This window comes from Bubalus bubalis, chromosome 24 (assembly GCF_019923935.1).
Source record: "Bubalus bubalis isolate 160015118507 breed Murrah chromosome 24, NDDB_SH_1, whole genome shotgun sequence".
In the NCBI taxonomy this organism is placed as follows: Eukaryota; Metazoa; Chordata; class Mammalia; order Artiodactyla; family Bovidae; genus Bubalus; species Bubalus bubalis.
The window spans coordinates 9,007,581-9,023,142 of record NC_059180.1 but is presented as its reverse complement, the minus strand read 5'-3'; the positions used below and the strand labels follow the sequence as shown (position 1 = coordinate 9,023,142).

Genomic DNA, 15,562 nt, shown 5'->3' with positions numbered 1-15,562 from the left:
GGGAACGTGTGTCTGGATGAGCCCATCTCCTCGGAGGGATGAGTGTGTCGGACTGGCTTCCCTGCTTCCCCTAAAAGGGATTATCATTTTTAAAGGACAGGCTGAACTTGAAGAAGGATCCTTTCACCAGAAGTCAATGGCAGATGATTTTGATAGAGTGAAAGTGTTAGTCGCTCAATCGTGTCTGACTCTTTGCGACCCCATGGTCTGTAGCCCACCCGGCTTCTCTGTCCATGGGATTCTCCAGGCAAGAAAACTGGAGTGGGTTGCCCTTCCCTTCTCCAGGGGATCTTCCTGACCCAGAGATCGAATGTGCGTCTCTTGCATCTCCTGCATTGGCAGGTAGATTCTTTACCTAAGCGCCACCTGGGAAGACCCAAGGTTCCCCAAGGTTCCCTGAGCCCTGTTCCCTACCTGGACCAGGAAGTGAAGGCAGACGAGAGCTTACAAAGGAGGCCAAGACACAGTTTCCTTTAAAATGTTTTCATTTATTAGTCTTTTCTGAAGCAGTTAATTCTCTTATTATTTTTTAAAATGTGTGTTTCATCCAGAGCTATACCAAAGTGATTAAAATGAATTTTCTAATGGGGATATAGCTCCCCAGATCAGAAAAAAAAAAGGTTTTTTGTTTTGTTTTTTTTTTCAATAAACCACACAAGTAAAATGAAAGAACATCAACAATCAAAAATAATCCCCAAATGTCCAGGACAAAAAATAAAATATTTATTGATCTATCACAGCGAGACACATAGAGATGGGCGGGGCGGGGGAGAAATGCTCTGAAGTACAGTGGCTCGAGGAGGGGACGGGGATACAGTACTGCGTGGGGGGAGACCCAGGTTTGGGCGGAGATTCCTGCGGCCCCAGCTGGTACAGCTCTTCACACCCAGAGGCTCGGGGCCCTTGGTAGGGGTGTGTGCGATGGGGTGGAGGCTGGGCCCAGGCTGCCACGACAGGTTAACCGAGTCAATGGTGGGGGCGCCCAGCCAGCTAGGGGTGCCGGGCGGCCAAACCGGGACAAGGATGGACGGACGGATGGACAGACGGGCGGATGAATTCCACAAGAGCAAGAGGGCTGTTCCCAATATGGGGGGGGGGCAGTCTTCGGACATAGGGAACAGCGATGGGTCGGGGAAAGGGGGGCCAAGGAGGCCAAGAGATGGTGTGACCCAATCCAGCGTGAGGGTTTTGATGCTTGGGTACCAACTGGACTGCAGCCAGAGGTGGGTCCTGGTGGGCAGGGGGAGGCGAGACTGCCCAGGAAGTATCTGCACCATCTTCAGAGGAGCCCCAGGGAGGGGGGGTCCCTAAGGGGCTGCCCTTCCCTCCTCCCTCCCCGCAGGAAGAGTCAGAGCACCAGCATGTAGCACCAAGTTCCCCTAGAGATGGAGAGTGTGTGAAGGGGGAGTTCCTGGGCGGGAAGGGCATGGGGGTAGGGGGACAAGCCCATCCACCCCTTGCCTCTGAAGGAGGGGGGCCTCCCGGGGCCCACTTGGCCACCACTCTCTTGCCTCCTTGCCCTGTGGATTTCCAAGGCCGCCCGGCCTGCCCCGTTCCCACCTGGGGTGGGAACTTAGGAGGGGGCATGGGAAAGGGGGGTGGGGTCACAAAGGGTTTACATTCTCCACCAAGCAGTAGCACCAACGTTGATGAGGTCGTGAGTCAGGGGTCCCGGGAAGCTCACTTTCTCTTCCGGCCACAGGATTTCCCCAGGCAGGCCCCACCTGGGTGCAGGGGAGGCACGCCCCCCAGTCAGTCCTGGCCGCTGGTGCTCAAGCCCTTGCCCACTCTGCCCAACTCCAAGCTCTTCTCACATCCGCATCATCACCACGGGAAACAGAGGCTCCAGGAAGCCAGGCGGAAGACTGGCCACCACCCTAGGCCAAACTCCGCGCCCTTTCATTGTGCAAACTCCCACTGGGCAAGTGGATGGTAGCAGGGCTCTTGCCCTCTCCTGGGGAGGATCTGACTGGTTAACCTTGTTTCAAATCATCAAGCCACCAGGGTCGGTCGTGGGGCCTGGACTAGCGCCTACCCCTGCAGGAGCGAGGTGTGGCTCACTACCGCCACCTGGTGGCAGCAAGCTGCCTAGTGGTAGAGACACCATCTCTCTGCAGAGCTCATCCAGGGTGTTGGGAAAGAAAGCAAGTAGGGTCATGAGCCGCAAGCACCAGCTGGTGCCTGACTGAGAGCTGGGCGCCTTGAATGAGGTCAGGCTGCTCTGGCCTCTGTTCCTCCCTGGGCTGCCTCGTCTCGGGGTGAGGGGGGGCGGTGGGAAGCAGGTGCGGGTGGAAGGGGATCCAAAGCCTGAGCAACTGCCAGGGTGGAGCTGGGGCTTCTCTGAGTTCCTTTCAGGCATCTTGGGAGAGGCCTTGAGGGTGGTGATCAGACACTGCCAGACACATGTCTGCCCCTTGGAGCAAGGGCGTGTCTCCAGGACCCCGGCAGGGTCTACCCCTCCAGTTCCCTGACACCAGGGCTCCCTGTCACCTCTCTCTCTCCTCCTCTGTCCCTCCCAGTCCCTCATCCTCCCCCCGCCTTTACTTTCTCTTGGCTTCTCCCTGCAGGAGTCGGGGTGTGGGTACCAGGCAGGGAGGGCTTGCCAGGCCTGGCCTGGAAAAGCCAGGAGGGTCCCTGGCCCACTCTCAGCTCTGAGGATCTGTTTTGGAGACAGCAGCTGCAGCCTGTCCCCCCACCCTGCCCTCTTCCAGGGGCAGAGTCTACTCACCTGGGAATCCCAGGGCTCCCAGGGCCCCTCCGAAGGGCTTGGGAGGTTTGCCTGTGGAGGGAAGGCAGGGGGTTGGGGAGGTGGCCAGGCTTCCCCACCTCTACCAGCCCGCCCCACTACCCCGCACCCATGTGCCTGCAGCAGCGGGTTCCAAAGGCCTCTCTGCCCCCAGCCTGACCCTCCCCCTCAGCCTCGGTCCTTGCAGCCTCTGGAGGTCTGAGCAGCTCTGTGGCAGCCCCTCCCACCACAGTCAGACCCCAGGCCACATTTCCCAGGGACAGCCTCACCTCCCAGCTGAGGGGCTCCAGGCTCGGCCTCCTTGACCACCTGCTTGAATAGGCCCTGTTCTTACCCAGCAATATCTTTCCTCTTCTATGAGACCTCGTCAACCTCTCTGGTTAGACCCTAAGACCTGGGGTGACCCAGGTCCCCGTCTCACTCCTGATGCCCAGTCAAGTGCCAGGCTGGGAGCTCTAGGAATTGGGGTTCCCACACCCCAAGGCTGGCCTTTTCAGTTTCTGTGATTCTCCCATGGGCTCCGTCAAGCCCCCATACCAGAAGGCCAGCCTAGGGCTGTGGCTGTACTAACTGTTCCCTCAATAGGAAGGACCCTCCCCGCCCCACACTGCGAAGGAGCTCAGGGCCCTACTTGAAATGAGGCCCCCACTTGTGAGATTGGTAGACTCACCACCAACTCCCAGGCCCCCAGCTCCACCTGCAAGGCAAGCAGAGGGGTGGTGAGGGTGCGCATCTCTAGGAAGCCCACCAAGCCCTCCCCGGCAGCGTGGGCCTCATCTGAGAGGGGCCCAGTTCTGGGCTGGGGTGTGGGGGGCCCTGCCAGTGACTGTGTGACCCTGGATCCTCTCTGAACCTCAGTTTGTCTCATCTGAACACGATGTTTTGTAAAATCCGATGCTCCCTTATGTTGCATGGGAGGAAGAGAAGAAGAGGAGGCCCAGCTCTGTGCTATCTAAGGATGTGGGAGGCCCCCCAGTCTGTAGCCTGGCTCAGCCCTTCTGGGCAGGGGAAGAGGAGGGCTGGGGCTCCTGGCCGTACCTGGGAAAATAGGAGAGAGTCCGAAGCCAGGCCTTGCTGCGACTCCTGCAGGAGGGGTTTGGGGTTGGCGTGGGGGTGTGGGGGCGTGGGGTGGGGTGGGGTGGGACCCTGGGACCCACCGCGGCCTGGCCACCTACTCCTCTCCGCCTAAGATCCCCTCCTCCCACTGCCCCTCCCCCACTGGCAAAGCAGCTTTCTTAACAAAGTCTCATCAGCCTGGTGTCTGAGGCCCACGTGTCCCCCCAACCCTGAGGCCTTTCCCGGACTGTCCCCTCTGCCCTCTCTCTCGGTTTCCTGTGCTGATACAGCCCTGGAGTCCCCGCTGCTAGCCAGCCAGGCTCAGCTGCGGATCTCACAGCAGAGGCGGCCCCTACCTCCAATTGGGAATGGCTGGCCAGCTCCTAGGACACCTCCAAGGCCAGCGGCACCTGAGAAGAGGGCAGATGGGGGTCGGGATGAGGCACAGCGTAAGGGGCCCTGAGCATCCCCTCCAGGGTCTGGGACGTGATTTCCAGGAAGGATCCTTCACAGGTATTGTGAACAGGACTGAGGCCTGAGCTGGTTCGTGGACAGGGCAGTGAGGGTGGGGTATAGGCAGCTTGCAGGCCTGGGCTCGGGGGGGCTGTGGGAGCAACTCACCGAATTTGGCTGCTTTAGCAGCTGCAGCTGGAGACACACCTGGAAAGATGGGGAGCAGGAGGGCTTAGGAATATCTCCTCCCTCCCAGAGTCGTGTCCTCCTCCTGACCACTGCCATCGATCTGCCCCTGCCTACTGACTCATGCTTTCACCATGCCGCCACCCCACCTCCATCCATCCATCTTTCCAGAAATCTTTATTAAGCTCCTACTGTGTGGCCAGACTTGTGGAGCACACGGGGTAAGAAACTTCAGGCTGGGTCAGAGACACAACGATGACCCGAGAGAGAGAGAGATGTTAACACAAGGTCCACCACGATGGCAGAGACTTTGGGAAAGGGATTTTCCTCCAGGCTTTGCTTCCTTTCTCTGAACTCCCACTGGAGGTGGTTGGGCGGATTGAAAGAGAGAGGAGAGGGAGAGATTGGGACACCCAACTGCAAGGGGCAGCCCTCTCTAAGCCTGCTCTGTGCTCAGTCGCTCAGTCGCGTCCGACTCCTTGTGACCCCATGGACTGTAGCCCTCCAGGCTCCTCTGTCCGTGGGATTTTCCGGGCAAGAATACTGGAGTGGGTTGCCATTTCCTCCTCCAGGGGATCGTCTCGACCCAGGGATTGAACCCATGTTTTCTGCATTGCAGGCAGATTCTTTACCCGCTGAACCACTGGGGCCCCTCCAAATGCTGCACGAGCCCAGAGAAGGGGACAGGGCTCAGTATAATCTTGAGTTGCTGATAAAGTGTGGGCAGGGTCCAGGCAAAGAGGACTGCCTCAGCAAAGTGTGGCCAGATGGGAAAGAAAGTCAGTCTCTCTCTCATTCATATAGGCTGCTGCTGCTGCTGCTAAGTCACTTCAGTATGTGCCCGTGTATGCAAACACAGACACACATCCCACGCCATTCGTTCACTGATTCCAGAACACACTTTACCTCCAAGGCCCACAGCCCCTGGGACAGCTCCAAGCCCACCAACTCCCAGTCCTCCGACTCCGAGCCCACCGACTCCCCCCAGGCCTGTGGAGAGAGCTGTGTATTAAACCCTGAAAGTGAGAGCAGCTGGCTCTGTCCGCAGAGGGGTGGGGCTATCATCCCAGGTCCCACGTGGAGCCTGGGCCCCCAGGGCCTTGGAGGGCTGGTGGGGCCAGGAGGTGGGCTGGACCCCCAGAGACAATGCCCCTGAAGGCCTTGGGGAGCAGGCCAGGGAATATATGCTTCATGGCATGTAGTCAGACACCCCCCACCCCAACTCCCAGGGCAGCTCCCACCTCACACCCGTGCTCACCAAATTGGGCGGCTTTGGCGGCAGCTTTGGCGGCAGCGGCTGCGGCAGCAGGTCCGACTCCTGGGGACACAGAGGGAGCTCAGGGAGGGAGTCTCCACGGTCAGTCTCCCTCAATGCCCAGCCCATCCTGGGGTTTCCACTAAGGTAGGTGCCATTAGCCCCATTTCACAGATGAGAAAACTGAGGCACAGCAGAGGTTAAGCAATGTGCTCAAGGCTTCATGGGGTTTCAACTCACCTGCCACACCACCTGGAATGCCGGCTCCACCAAGATCTCCAACCCCTCCAAGGGCCCCGACCCCTCCTGGTCCTGTGGAGAGAGGGTGGAAAGTCAGTCCTTCCCCGCCTTCTGAAGGACGAGGTTTCCCCACCCCAAGGTCACTAGGCAAGTAGACAGGTGGTGAAGGCCACGTGACCCAGTGGAAGGAAGAGAGGACAGAGGTCCATTCCCAGACACACGGGTCTGAGTCCCGGCTCTGCCCTGACCCACTGGACAAAGGCAGACCCCGTCTTGATCCTTGACCTGCCCACCTCCTCTCCTTCCTCCCAGGCCGGCCCTGGGAGCTGCGGGTGGTCCCAGTGGTGGCTGTGGCCATGAGCTGCCAAGGGTGGAGGACTAGTCTCAGGCCCTGACAGCCCTGGGTTGAATTCTGGTTTCTTTGCTCATCAGAGCTGTGACCTCTCTGACCCTAAAGGGGTTGACGATCCTTTCCCTGTTCACCTACAAGTGTTTGGAGAGTGAGAGGACGCTCTGTGTGTGAGGGCCCTCTGAGTGTGAACCACTGTCCAGTACAGAGCTGCCAGGAGTTACAGCTAGTGCTTTAGGGGCACACTCATGGTCAGTGCTTCATGCTCGTTAGCCGGCTTATTGTTCTAGGCAGCAAGGAAGGTAGGTACCGTTAGCCCCATTTTGCAGATGAGAAAACTGAAGCACAGCAGAAGTTAAGCAATGTGCTCACAGCTTCAAGGGCAGGAAATGACTCTGGAGCCAGAGTCCTTAGCTGCTCTGTTTCCCTGGCAATGGCTGTCGAGCTCAGACCAGCAGGGCCGCCAGCAAGGAACAGGAGAGAGGCCTGTGGGTTACCAGGCCCGCCACGGATGGAACACTTTCCAAGGTGGAAAATGGACCCAAGTGGACCGGCCAGACCTGGTTGGCAGTTCCCTGGCAGAGGCCCCGGCCCAGATCCTAGGAGGCCGGAATGCAGGGGGACACAGACAGCATGGGTCTGGCCAGGCTGGGGCTGCCTAGGTGCCAACTGCCGGGGGGTGGGGGCGGGCAGGCCTGCCACGTCCTCGTGGCGGGCACGGTCCTGCTGACAGCAAGGCGGGGGCCCAGATGAGGAGTCGTGGCTTTGCTGGGACATCAGCCCTGGTCCCTCCCTGGCCTTGGGCCCCATGAAACTCATGGTCTGAGGGGCCTTAACGACCATGGTCCTCACCAACATGGAACTGCCCCCCCAGGGGGCTGGAAACATGAGGGGCGGTTGGGGTTGTCCTGGGGCTGTAGGCACGCTAGGTATTTAGTGGGTGGGAGCCGGAGTCTGCTGAGCTGTCATAAATGTGTCCTAGAAACTGCCTTTTTCCACGCTGACCATCACAGCCCTGTGATGTAGGCTCCAGGCACTGGGCCCTGGCCCAGGGGGAGAGGAGACAGGTCACCAGGTGTTATCAGGGATGGTGGGGCAGCAAGGGGATCAACGACTGTGGGTGGTGGGTTGAGGGGCTCTTACCGAACTTGGCTGCTTTAGCTGCGGCCAGGGTTCCAGGTACTGGGGAAAAGGGCAAAAGGAAGAGTTGGGGAGGTCAGTAGCTGAGCTCTGTGCCTGGGAGTTCTGCTTCCTTCAGGGAGCCCTCCTTGACTTCCTCAGCTTTCTTTGTTTCTCTCAAAGCCCTGAAGCCGTGGCTCCATAGCTAGGAGCTCACTGGGCCAGGGACAGAGCTCTGGTATCTAACTGTGTCTCTACCAGTCTGGTCTGGGGGTGCTTGAGGGCTGAACTGTGCCTCCTTTTTCCATTCTATCCTCTGCTGGCTCCTCGAGGACCACCATGGTTTGCCTGAGGCTGATGTAACTAGAAGATGAAGAACTAGAGTTCCCTGTGGCCCCCTTCCCCCCACACACTGCTGAAGGGGAGCTAGGTGGGCCCAACCACTTCCATTGACCCCAGGGACCCCCAGCCTCCTTCCTTGGGCAGTGGGCTTCCTTTCAGCTTGGAGCCCTTCACCTGGCCTTTCCCCTACCTCTTATCCCAGTTGTCTCGGACTGCTCAGGAGGATCTAACAGAGCATTTATCACACGCCTCGGTGCAAGAGTGCTGGAGGACGTGCTGGGGAGAGAGCCCTGCCTCCTTTGGGCTTGGGGAGCATTGCTGTTCAGCCCCCAGAAGGCCCCTTACCTGCCCCTGCCCCAAGTCCAGGAACTCCGGCCCCAACTCCAAGGCCAGGAACACCAACACCCACTCCAAGGCCAGGAACTCCAACACCCACTCCAAGGCCAGGAACGCCAGCGGGAAGGCCAGCAGCAGCCCCTGTGGGAGATGGGGGGGGTAGGGTGACGGCAGCAGGCAGGAAACAGGCCCTTTTGGGGGTGTCCTGCCCAGGAAGCTGAGTCAGAGCCCAGGAGAAGGGGCCCAGTCTCTTGCGGGGGCCCCTGTCCCTTTCATCTGCCCTCTACGCTGCCACCAGTTTTCCTAAAACTCACACTGACCGCCAAGTCCAGCCCCTCCCCAGACCTGCTGCATACGCTGGACATCGCTTCCCTTTTCATCCTCACCTCCTGTCCCTCCTTCTTGAATGAACTCATTTGATTCCCCTAACAAGCCTCCCTGGCATGTACCCTCGGTACCACACAGGGACATCAGAGGTCACTCGGCTGGTGTGGGGCCCAGGACATGAACGCGGGTCTCCCTTATGCTAAATCTGTTTCTAATGCCCATGTCTGCCGCCTGAGGGGGCCTCAGGAAGCTGAAGGGCAGGTCTGAGAGGTTGTGTGTCCAGGGACCCAGCTCAGGCTGGGGTCACACCAGACCGAGAAGGCAGGCAGGACACTCACGGAGCTGGGCTTTGGCAGCAGCCTTAGCAGCGGACTTGGCTGCAGCTGGGACCCCTGCTCCTGCGGGGGAGAGGATGAGGTTTAAGGATGGCACCCATGGAGGATTCAGAGCACCCTCACTCAGGCCCAGTTATTCACACGGCTTACCTATGACACCACCGGGGCCCAGGCCAATGCCGGGAGCCACGCCGACACCGGGAACCACGCCGACGCCGGGAGCCACGCCGACTCCAGGGCCTAATCCTGCAAAAGCGAGCAGAGCCAATCCTTAACCGAATCCTAACCACGGAGGACAGAAGCTGATGGAAAGAGCAGCTGGCTGGGGGGTCAGGAACCCTGGATCCTTGCTCCAGCTGGGCACAGACTTGCTGTGTGACCTTGGGCAAGTTACTTTCTCTTGATGGGCCTCAGCTTCTTCATCCCTAATAAGAGGTCTGTGCAAGATCAGGAACTCAACTTTTGGAGTTCCAGGGACCCCTTTGAGACTCTGAGGGTGATACAGGCAGACTCATGCAGCAGCTAAACAACTGCAACAACATGTAGTAAAGGGAGTTTGGCAAGACAGGCAGGCCTGGCTTCAAAGCTCAGCTCAGCCACCATTTAGCTACGTGAGTATGGGCAAGATACTTAAGCTCCTGGAGACTCAGTTTCCACATCTGGGAAATGGGTGCAACAGAACCGCTCTCATAAGGCTGGTGTAAGGATTACCTCAGCAAACGCTGAAAGTGTTAGTAGCCCAGTCATGCCTGACTCTGTGACCCCATGGACTGTAGCCCACCAGGCTCCTTTGGCCATGGAATTTCCCAACAAGAAAACAGGAGGGAGACTCCTGGCCCAGAGATGGAACACACATTGCAGTCAGATTCTTTACTGTCTGAGCCACCAGGGAAGCCCTCAGCAAATAGTAGTTTTACAAACATGAGTTGCCATATCTGAGTTTAGGAATCACTGGTGGCTCAGTGGCAAAGAAGCTGCCTGTCAAGGTAGGTGACGTGGGTTCGATCCTTGGGTTGGGAAGATCGCCTGGAGAAGGAAATGGCAACCCACTCCAGTACTCTTGCCTGGGAAATCCCATGGACGGAGGAGCCTAGTGGGCTACAGTCCATGGGGTCACAAAGAATCAGGCACGACTCAGCAATTAAACAGACCTGAGGTTAAGATTTCTCTGGCATGCAGCTGGGCTCTAAAGTGAGCTGTTTTGCTGTGCCATATTCAGGAGGGTGTGGGAGCCTGGGGCTGCCAGGGTGGCCCCCGGCTGAAGCAGGAGATGCAGAGCCTGGTCAGGGAGTGAGAGCCCTGCTGTCACTCAGGGTGGGCGGGAGCTCAGAGAAGCCCAGCGTTGGCTCCAGAAGTGGGGCAAGGCCCCAGCTGGACCGGAAGGCAGCAAGGGCTGTGGGAAGGGTGGGGGTGGGTGCTGGAGGGCTCTCCGGCATCTCTTCTCTCTTTGTCTTCCTGCTCAGAAACTTCGCTCCCATCCCTCAAAGTGCTTGGATGGGCCGAGACCTTTGAGGAAGGCCCAGGCCCAGAATGTGACAGCTTGGAGAGGTCACGTTGGAGAGGGGTGCTGTCAGACTCCAAAGCAGAGATATGAGCGAGCAGTGCTCTGGGATCAGGCTCGGAGGCAGAATTGGCAGGGGGCTTCCCAGGTGGCTCAGTGGTAAAGAATCTATCTGCCAATGCAGGAGATGTGGGTTCCATCCCTGGGTCGGGAAGGTCCCCTGGAGAAGGAAATGGCAACCCACTCCAGTATTCTTGCCTAGGAAAATCCCATGACAGAGGAGCCTGGCGGGCCGCAGCTGTGGGTCCGCAAAGAGCTGGACACGACTGAGGGACAAAACAACAACAACTCTTACCAAACTGGGCGGCTTTGGCGGCGGCTTTGGCGGCTGCAGCTGCTGGAATCCCGACCCCTGGAAAGGCGAAGATTAAGGATCCGGAACCGTCCCCAGCACCCCTCCCCTCTCTCTTCCATCCCCTATGGTAGAAAGACTTCGCGGAGTCCACATCTCGGGAACTGCCCCCTCTCCCAGGCCCGCACTGTGATGGCCCGCCAGCCGCTCTGGGCATGCCGTCTCCCTGAGAAGCAGCTCTGACTCTGTGGCTATTGGAGGAAACGGCTCATTTCTTGGGGGAGAAACGCAAGAGAGGAATTTCTCCCCCGCCCAGAAAGAAGAAGAAATGCAGAAGAGAAATCTTCTGGTGGGGAAAAAAAAACACAAACCGACAAGGAGGATTGTAAGTTAATCTCATTTCCTCCCTCTGGAGAAAGAAACAGAGACTGACACAGGCCCTCCCACCCGATCAGAAAGCAGAAAGGCCCCGTGGGGCGGGGTATGAATGAGGTCTCCCCAAACCCCAGCCAAGCAGAGTTCTGCTGGCTCTCAGGCTGACATCCTGAGCATCCCTGAGGGCAGGGAGGAGACTTTCTGGGTTCACTCAGCGATCTGGAATCCCATGGAGACACTTCCCTTCAAAGTATGGGAAATCCCTTTCTCTCTACCCCTGTCTCTGGGCTCAGTCTTGCCATCTGTAAAATGGGACCCTTGATCTACATCAATTCCAGGGCCCCTTCCATGAGATAAACCAAACCAATGTCTGGGCTGGGACACAGCTCACCTGGCACCCCTCCAACACCTGGCACGCCTGGTATTGCTCCTGGGGCACCTGGCACCAGCCCTCCCAGGGCTCCTACTCCCCCAGCACCTGGAGGGATGAAGAGTATCCAGCTTTGCCCTTGAAGCACCCTCTTCTTGGGGGAGCCGAGGGTGGAGGTGGGGGTTGCATCGTGGCCGGATATCGTCTGGGCACCTTTAACTCACTGGTGTAGGATGGGGGATGATGAGCTAGGTACCAATGACCCCAACAGTGGGCAATTGCAAAGGCCAGAAATGTTCACTGTGGCTTTGGAAAATGGGGCCAGGGGCTTCTGACTTAACCCAGGCCTTTTCAGCCCCAGAGGCCACGAGTATGAGGTTGCTCTGATTTTTGAGCCTTGGCCCCTACAGGAGAGCCTGGCTGTGGAGGGGAGTGGGCAGGGCTTCGCCCTGGGGGGAGGAGTAGGGGAAGGAGGGGAGGCGGAGGGGGCAGGGAACGCAGGGCTGGGGCACTTACCGATTTTGGCTGCCTTGGCGGCGGCAGCTGCCTGAGCTGCTGCTACGAGGAATCGAGAAAGAAAGAGATTCAGAAACCTGGCTGATCTCAGCTGTGCTGACAGTGTGCCTGCCCCAGGGGTGCGGGGGGGCCCACCCTGCGCTCTCCCCACGTCCTCCCTGAGTTCCCAGAGCTCAGTCTACCCTCCCCAGCCTCCCATAGCCCAACAGAAGATGAGCCTCCATCCCTTTCCCTGTCCCCGCCACCCCCCACCCACCGCGGAAAGGCCAGCTCCCGGAATACCTGCGTCTCCAATGCCAGGAAAGCCCCCAGGGCCAACCCCGAATGTGGGAATGCCTCCAACTCCCACTCCGCCTCTGGCCCCTGCGGAGGGAAGAGAATCAAGTGGTAAAGGATCTAGTGGGAGAGCCTGGGGCAGGCTCTGGGGGATGCTGGATAGGGGAGAGGATGCGAGCCTCCCCCCAAGTCTGGTCCATGAAGGACAGGAAACCATGAGATGCCTGAGCCCCACCAGCTCCCTCCCTACTGACACCCCCTAGTGTATCCACAGCCCCTCTCTTCTCTGAGCAGTTGGGGAAGGGTCTCTTTGTTGGTGATGGGCAGACTGTGCAGTCTTATCCTCCGCCAGGCTGGGGCTCTCCTCTGAGTGGGTCCTGGCCAGGACAGGGAGGTCAGGGACACTGTCTCCACTGGGAATGACATACTGGGACTCCACTATTACTCAGTCCCTTGGCCTCATGGTGGGAGACACCTGGGGGACACATGGTCCTGGGGCCCAACAGATCCAAGCCCCAGCTCTGCCAGTGACTTGCTGTGTGGCCCTGGGCAAGTCCCTCCCCTTCTCTGGGCTGCACAATGGGGAGTAGAAGATGAGGGTTCTGGAGTCCAAGTAAAGGCCAGAACAGGGCAGGGTGGAGCTATCCGCTCGGCACTCACCGAATTTGGCTGCTTTGGCTGCTGCTTTAGCAGCTGCGGCTGGTGACACGGCCCCTGGAGAGACCAAGAGAAACACAAACGCTCAGGGGAGAATGGAGTGGACACTCAGGATATGTATATATATCCCTCTGTCTTTCAGTCCATCTTCTATCTATTGAGCCAACACAGGGTTGTCCATCCATTTACCCACTCATATCTCCACTTACCCATCTGTCCATCTGTCTACCCAGCCACCCATTCATCCATCTGCTGACCTTCCCAAATGTCTGTCCATTTGTCTATCTTTTGATCTCAATCTACCCACTCAACCACTCAGCTCTCCAGCCACCCACACATGCATTTATCCATCCATTTATCCACCCGCCTGCCTATCTATACTTTCATCTAAATGTCTAACCAACTATCTATTTTGTATTGGCCTTCTACCCACCCATTCATCTGCTCATCCACCATCCATCCATTCATACATCATTCTAATCACTTGCATTGTCCCCACCTGCTTATCCATTTCTCTTTTCATCTACCCATTTATCTTGCCATCCACCATTTTACCCATCTTATTTATCCATCCATGTAACCACCCATCTTTGTATCTCTCCATTCATCCACCCATCACCCACTCTCTCATCCATCAATTTGCCTACTCATCCACCTGGTTGTTCACCTACTTCCCCAGCTGCCCATTTGCCCATCCATCCATCCATCCATCCATCCATCTCCCCAGATATCTATCCATCCATCTACCGACCCACCCATCTATCCACCATTTACTGAACATATATTCTGTGAAGGGCTGGGAACACAGAGATGAAAAAGACATAGAGCATACTGACAACCAGAAGGTAAATTGAAGAAGATAAGAGGCTGGCAGTAGTTAATTATAGCCCAAGAGAGAGAAGATGACCAAGGGTATGGAGAGAAGAGGATAGAAGGGTGATGTGTTAAAGAGAATCGGAAAGTCTTGGCAATAATTTCTAACATATCTCTCTTGCACACACAAACACACGTGCGCACACATAGCCAAGCTCAGCTGGTCCACCTGTGATATCCAAGCACCCAATACCTGGAACTCCGACACCAGGGACCCCAACACCAGGGACCCCAACACCAGGGACTCCAACACCTGGGACTCCGACACCTGGAACCCCAACACCAGGGACCCCGACACCTGGAACCCCAACACCAGGGACCCCGACACCAGGTACTCCAACTCCTGGGAAGCCTCCAGCAGCACCTGTGGATGGAAGGATTGCTGTTCTGGCCTGGACCCTGTGGGAACCTCAGGGGGGCCTTTGGGAGCATGACTTTGGGAAGCTTCGGGAGCCACGGGTCCTGTGTGCAGGATGCTAGCCTGGGGGGCACTGCCTCTGCGTGGATCCAAGTCACCCGAGAGGAGGTGAGGGAACTGAGGGAACCCCGACAGAGCTCTAGGGGTTTGTTTGGATCTGTGGCTGGGAAGAGCAAGGTTTAAGTCTAAAGCAGATTCAGAATGCTCTACTAGGCCCAGGCAGTTGGTACAGCAGCTGTGAGTGGCCCAGGGGGTAAAATGGGAGGAGTCAGCAGGGTCCCTGCCCACAGCGCTGGGCCAATCAGTGCAGAGCAGTGGACAGAGCCTCCTGGACAGAGGCAAGGAGGCATGACCATGATGCTTGGGGGGGTTGCGGGGGAACAGTGCCCCAACTGGACAAAGACAAAGTCCATCCAGCCTTATAGGCCTGGAGCCTTCCAAGGTGCATGCTAAGGCCGGGGCTGGCTGCAGCCCTGGCACTGCCCGTTCTGGGGACACTCACCGAATTTGGCTGCTTTAGCGGCGGCGGCGGCAGCAGCAGCAGCATCTGGAGCCCCGACCCCTGGAGAGAAAGCGGCACAGGGTGAGGCCCTTTCCCTGCGACCTTCTCAAGGACACCCCTCACCACCTGCTGGGATGGACCCTACCTGCAATGCCTCCGATGCCAGGAATTGCACCAGGCCCACCAGGAATGCCAGCACCACCGACACCAACGCCAGGGAGAACTCCGGCTCCTGCAGCACCTGTTTGGAGTGGGTACAGTGAAGAGGTGGCTCCCAGGGGCCCCTCCTGAAGCCAGGCAGGAAGGCTGCTTGGACGCTGGTGTTTTCACCGCTGCAATCTCCTCTGGGAATGAGGCCCAGGCATCTCCGGCCGGGCCTGCTTGGGAAGGGGCCCCCACCCCACTGTTCCTTGACTCACCCCTAAAGTGTCCATTTCAACAGCCTCATTAAGGGACTCGTATGTTTTCAGACAAATCCCATTCTAATCACTGCCACATACTGAGAAACCACAAGCGGCCGCTCCCCGGGCCAGAGGGGCCCCTGCAAGAATGTTCAAGACTTCCTCTCTCTGTGTTCCGAACACGCGGCCAAGTTTGTAATCCAAGCGCCCAGCCGCCTGGCTCTTGCAGCCCCTCGCCACCCCGCTCTCTTGCTCCCACATTCCAGCCATCCCCTCCAGCCTTGGGGGCCTGGAGGAGGACCTCTGTGCGGCAGGCCTCCGACTCACTGCTTCCCTCCACATTCTCGCCCCCTTGGGCTAGTGGGCAGGCATCTTCCATCTCATCATGGCTGCAAGAAGGGGCTCCCTTGGGACTGGGGCTGAAGGTGAAGACTTCACCCCCATGATCTAACTCTGAACTGGGGAACCGCCAGGGGCCCACTCCGCCCATGCATGGGCCGAGGGAAGGCCATGCCACATCGACTAGCCAAGGGATCGTGGGCTTGAGGAGCTAGTTAAAAGTTTTATAGTACATATT

General features: G+C 58.0%; 1 protein-coding gene across 15 annotated transcripts in view; it reads right to left on the bottom strand.

Moving 5' to 3' along the window:
* Window positions 1-701: 701 nt before the first annotated feature.
* The window catches only part of ELN (elastin), a 32,864-nt gene continuing 18,003 nt past the window's right edge, over window positions 702-15,562 (bottom strand). For 6 of the 15 annotated variants that reach the window (XM_044936313.2, XM_044936314.2, XM_044936311.2 and 3 more), the window contains 21 exons: window positions 14,730-14,825; window positions 14,585-14,644; window positions 13,858-14,028; window positions 12,795-12,848; window positions 12,141-12,221; window positions 11,859-11,900; window positions 11,364-11,450; window positions 10,601-10,657; window positions 8,895-8,990; window positions 8,748-8,807; window positions 8,092-8,223; window positions 7,429-7,467; window positions 5,937-6,008; window positions 5,700-5,759; window positions 5,348-5,431; window positions 4,424-4,462; window positions 4,159-4,212; window positions 3,785-3,829; window positions 3,417-3,443; window positions 2,729-2,779; window positions 702-1,724 (listed from right to left, as the gene is read on the bottom strand). In XM_044936313.2, coding sequence (XP_044792248.1) covers window positions 1,681-1,724; window positions 2,729-2,779; window positions 3,417-3,443; window positions 3,785-3,829; window positions 4,159-4,212; window positions 4,424-4,462; window positions 5,348-5,431; window positions 5,700-5,759; window positions 5,937-6,008; window positions 7,429-7,467; window positions 8,092-8,223; window positions 8,748-8,807; window positions 8,895-8,990; window positions 10,601-10,657; window positions 11,364-11,450; window positions 11,859-11,900; window positions 12,141-12,221; window positions 12,795-12,848; window positions 13,858-14,028; window positions 14,585-14,644; window positions 14,730-14,825 — 1,451 coding nt within the window. In that variant the 3' untranslated portion in view covers window positions 702-1,680. The remainder of the gene's footprint in view (window positions 1,725-2,728; window positions 2,780-3,416; window positions 3,444-3,784; window positions 3,830-4,158; window positions 4,213-4,423; window positions 4,463-5,347; window positions 5,432-5,699; window positions 5,760-5,936; window positions 6,009-7,428; window positions 7,468-8,091; window positions 8,224-8,747; window positions 8,808-8,894; window positions 8,991-10,600; window positions 10,658-11,363; window positions 11,451-11,858; window positions 11,901-12,140; window positions 12,222-12,794; window positions 12,849-13,857; window positions 14,029-14,584; window positions 14,645-14,729; window positions 14,826-15,562) is intronic. The other 9 variants (XM_044936312.2, XM_044936318.2, XM_044936319.2 and 6 more) reach the window with 9 other exon arrangements.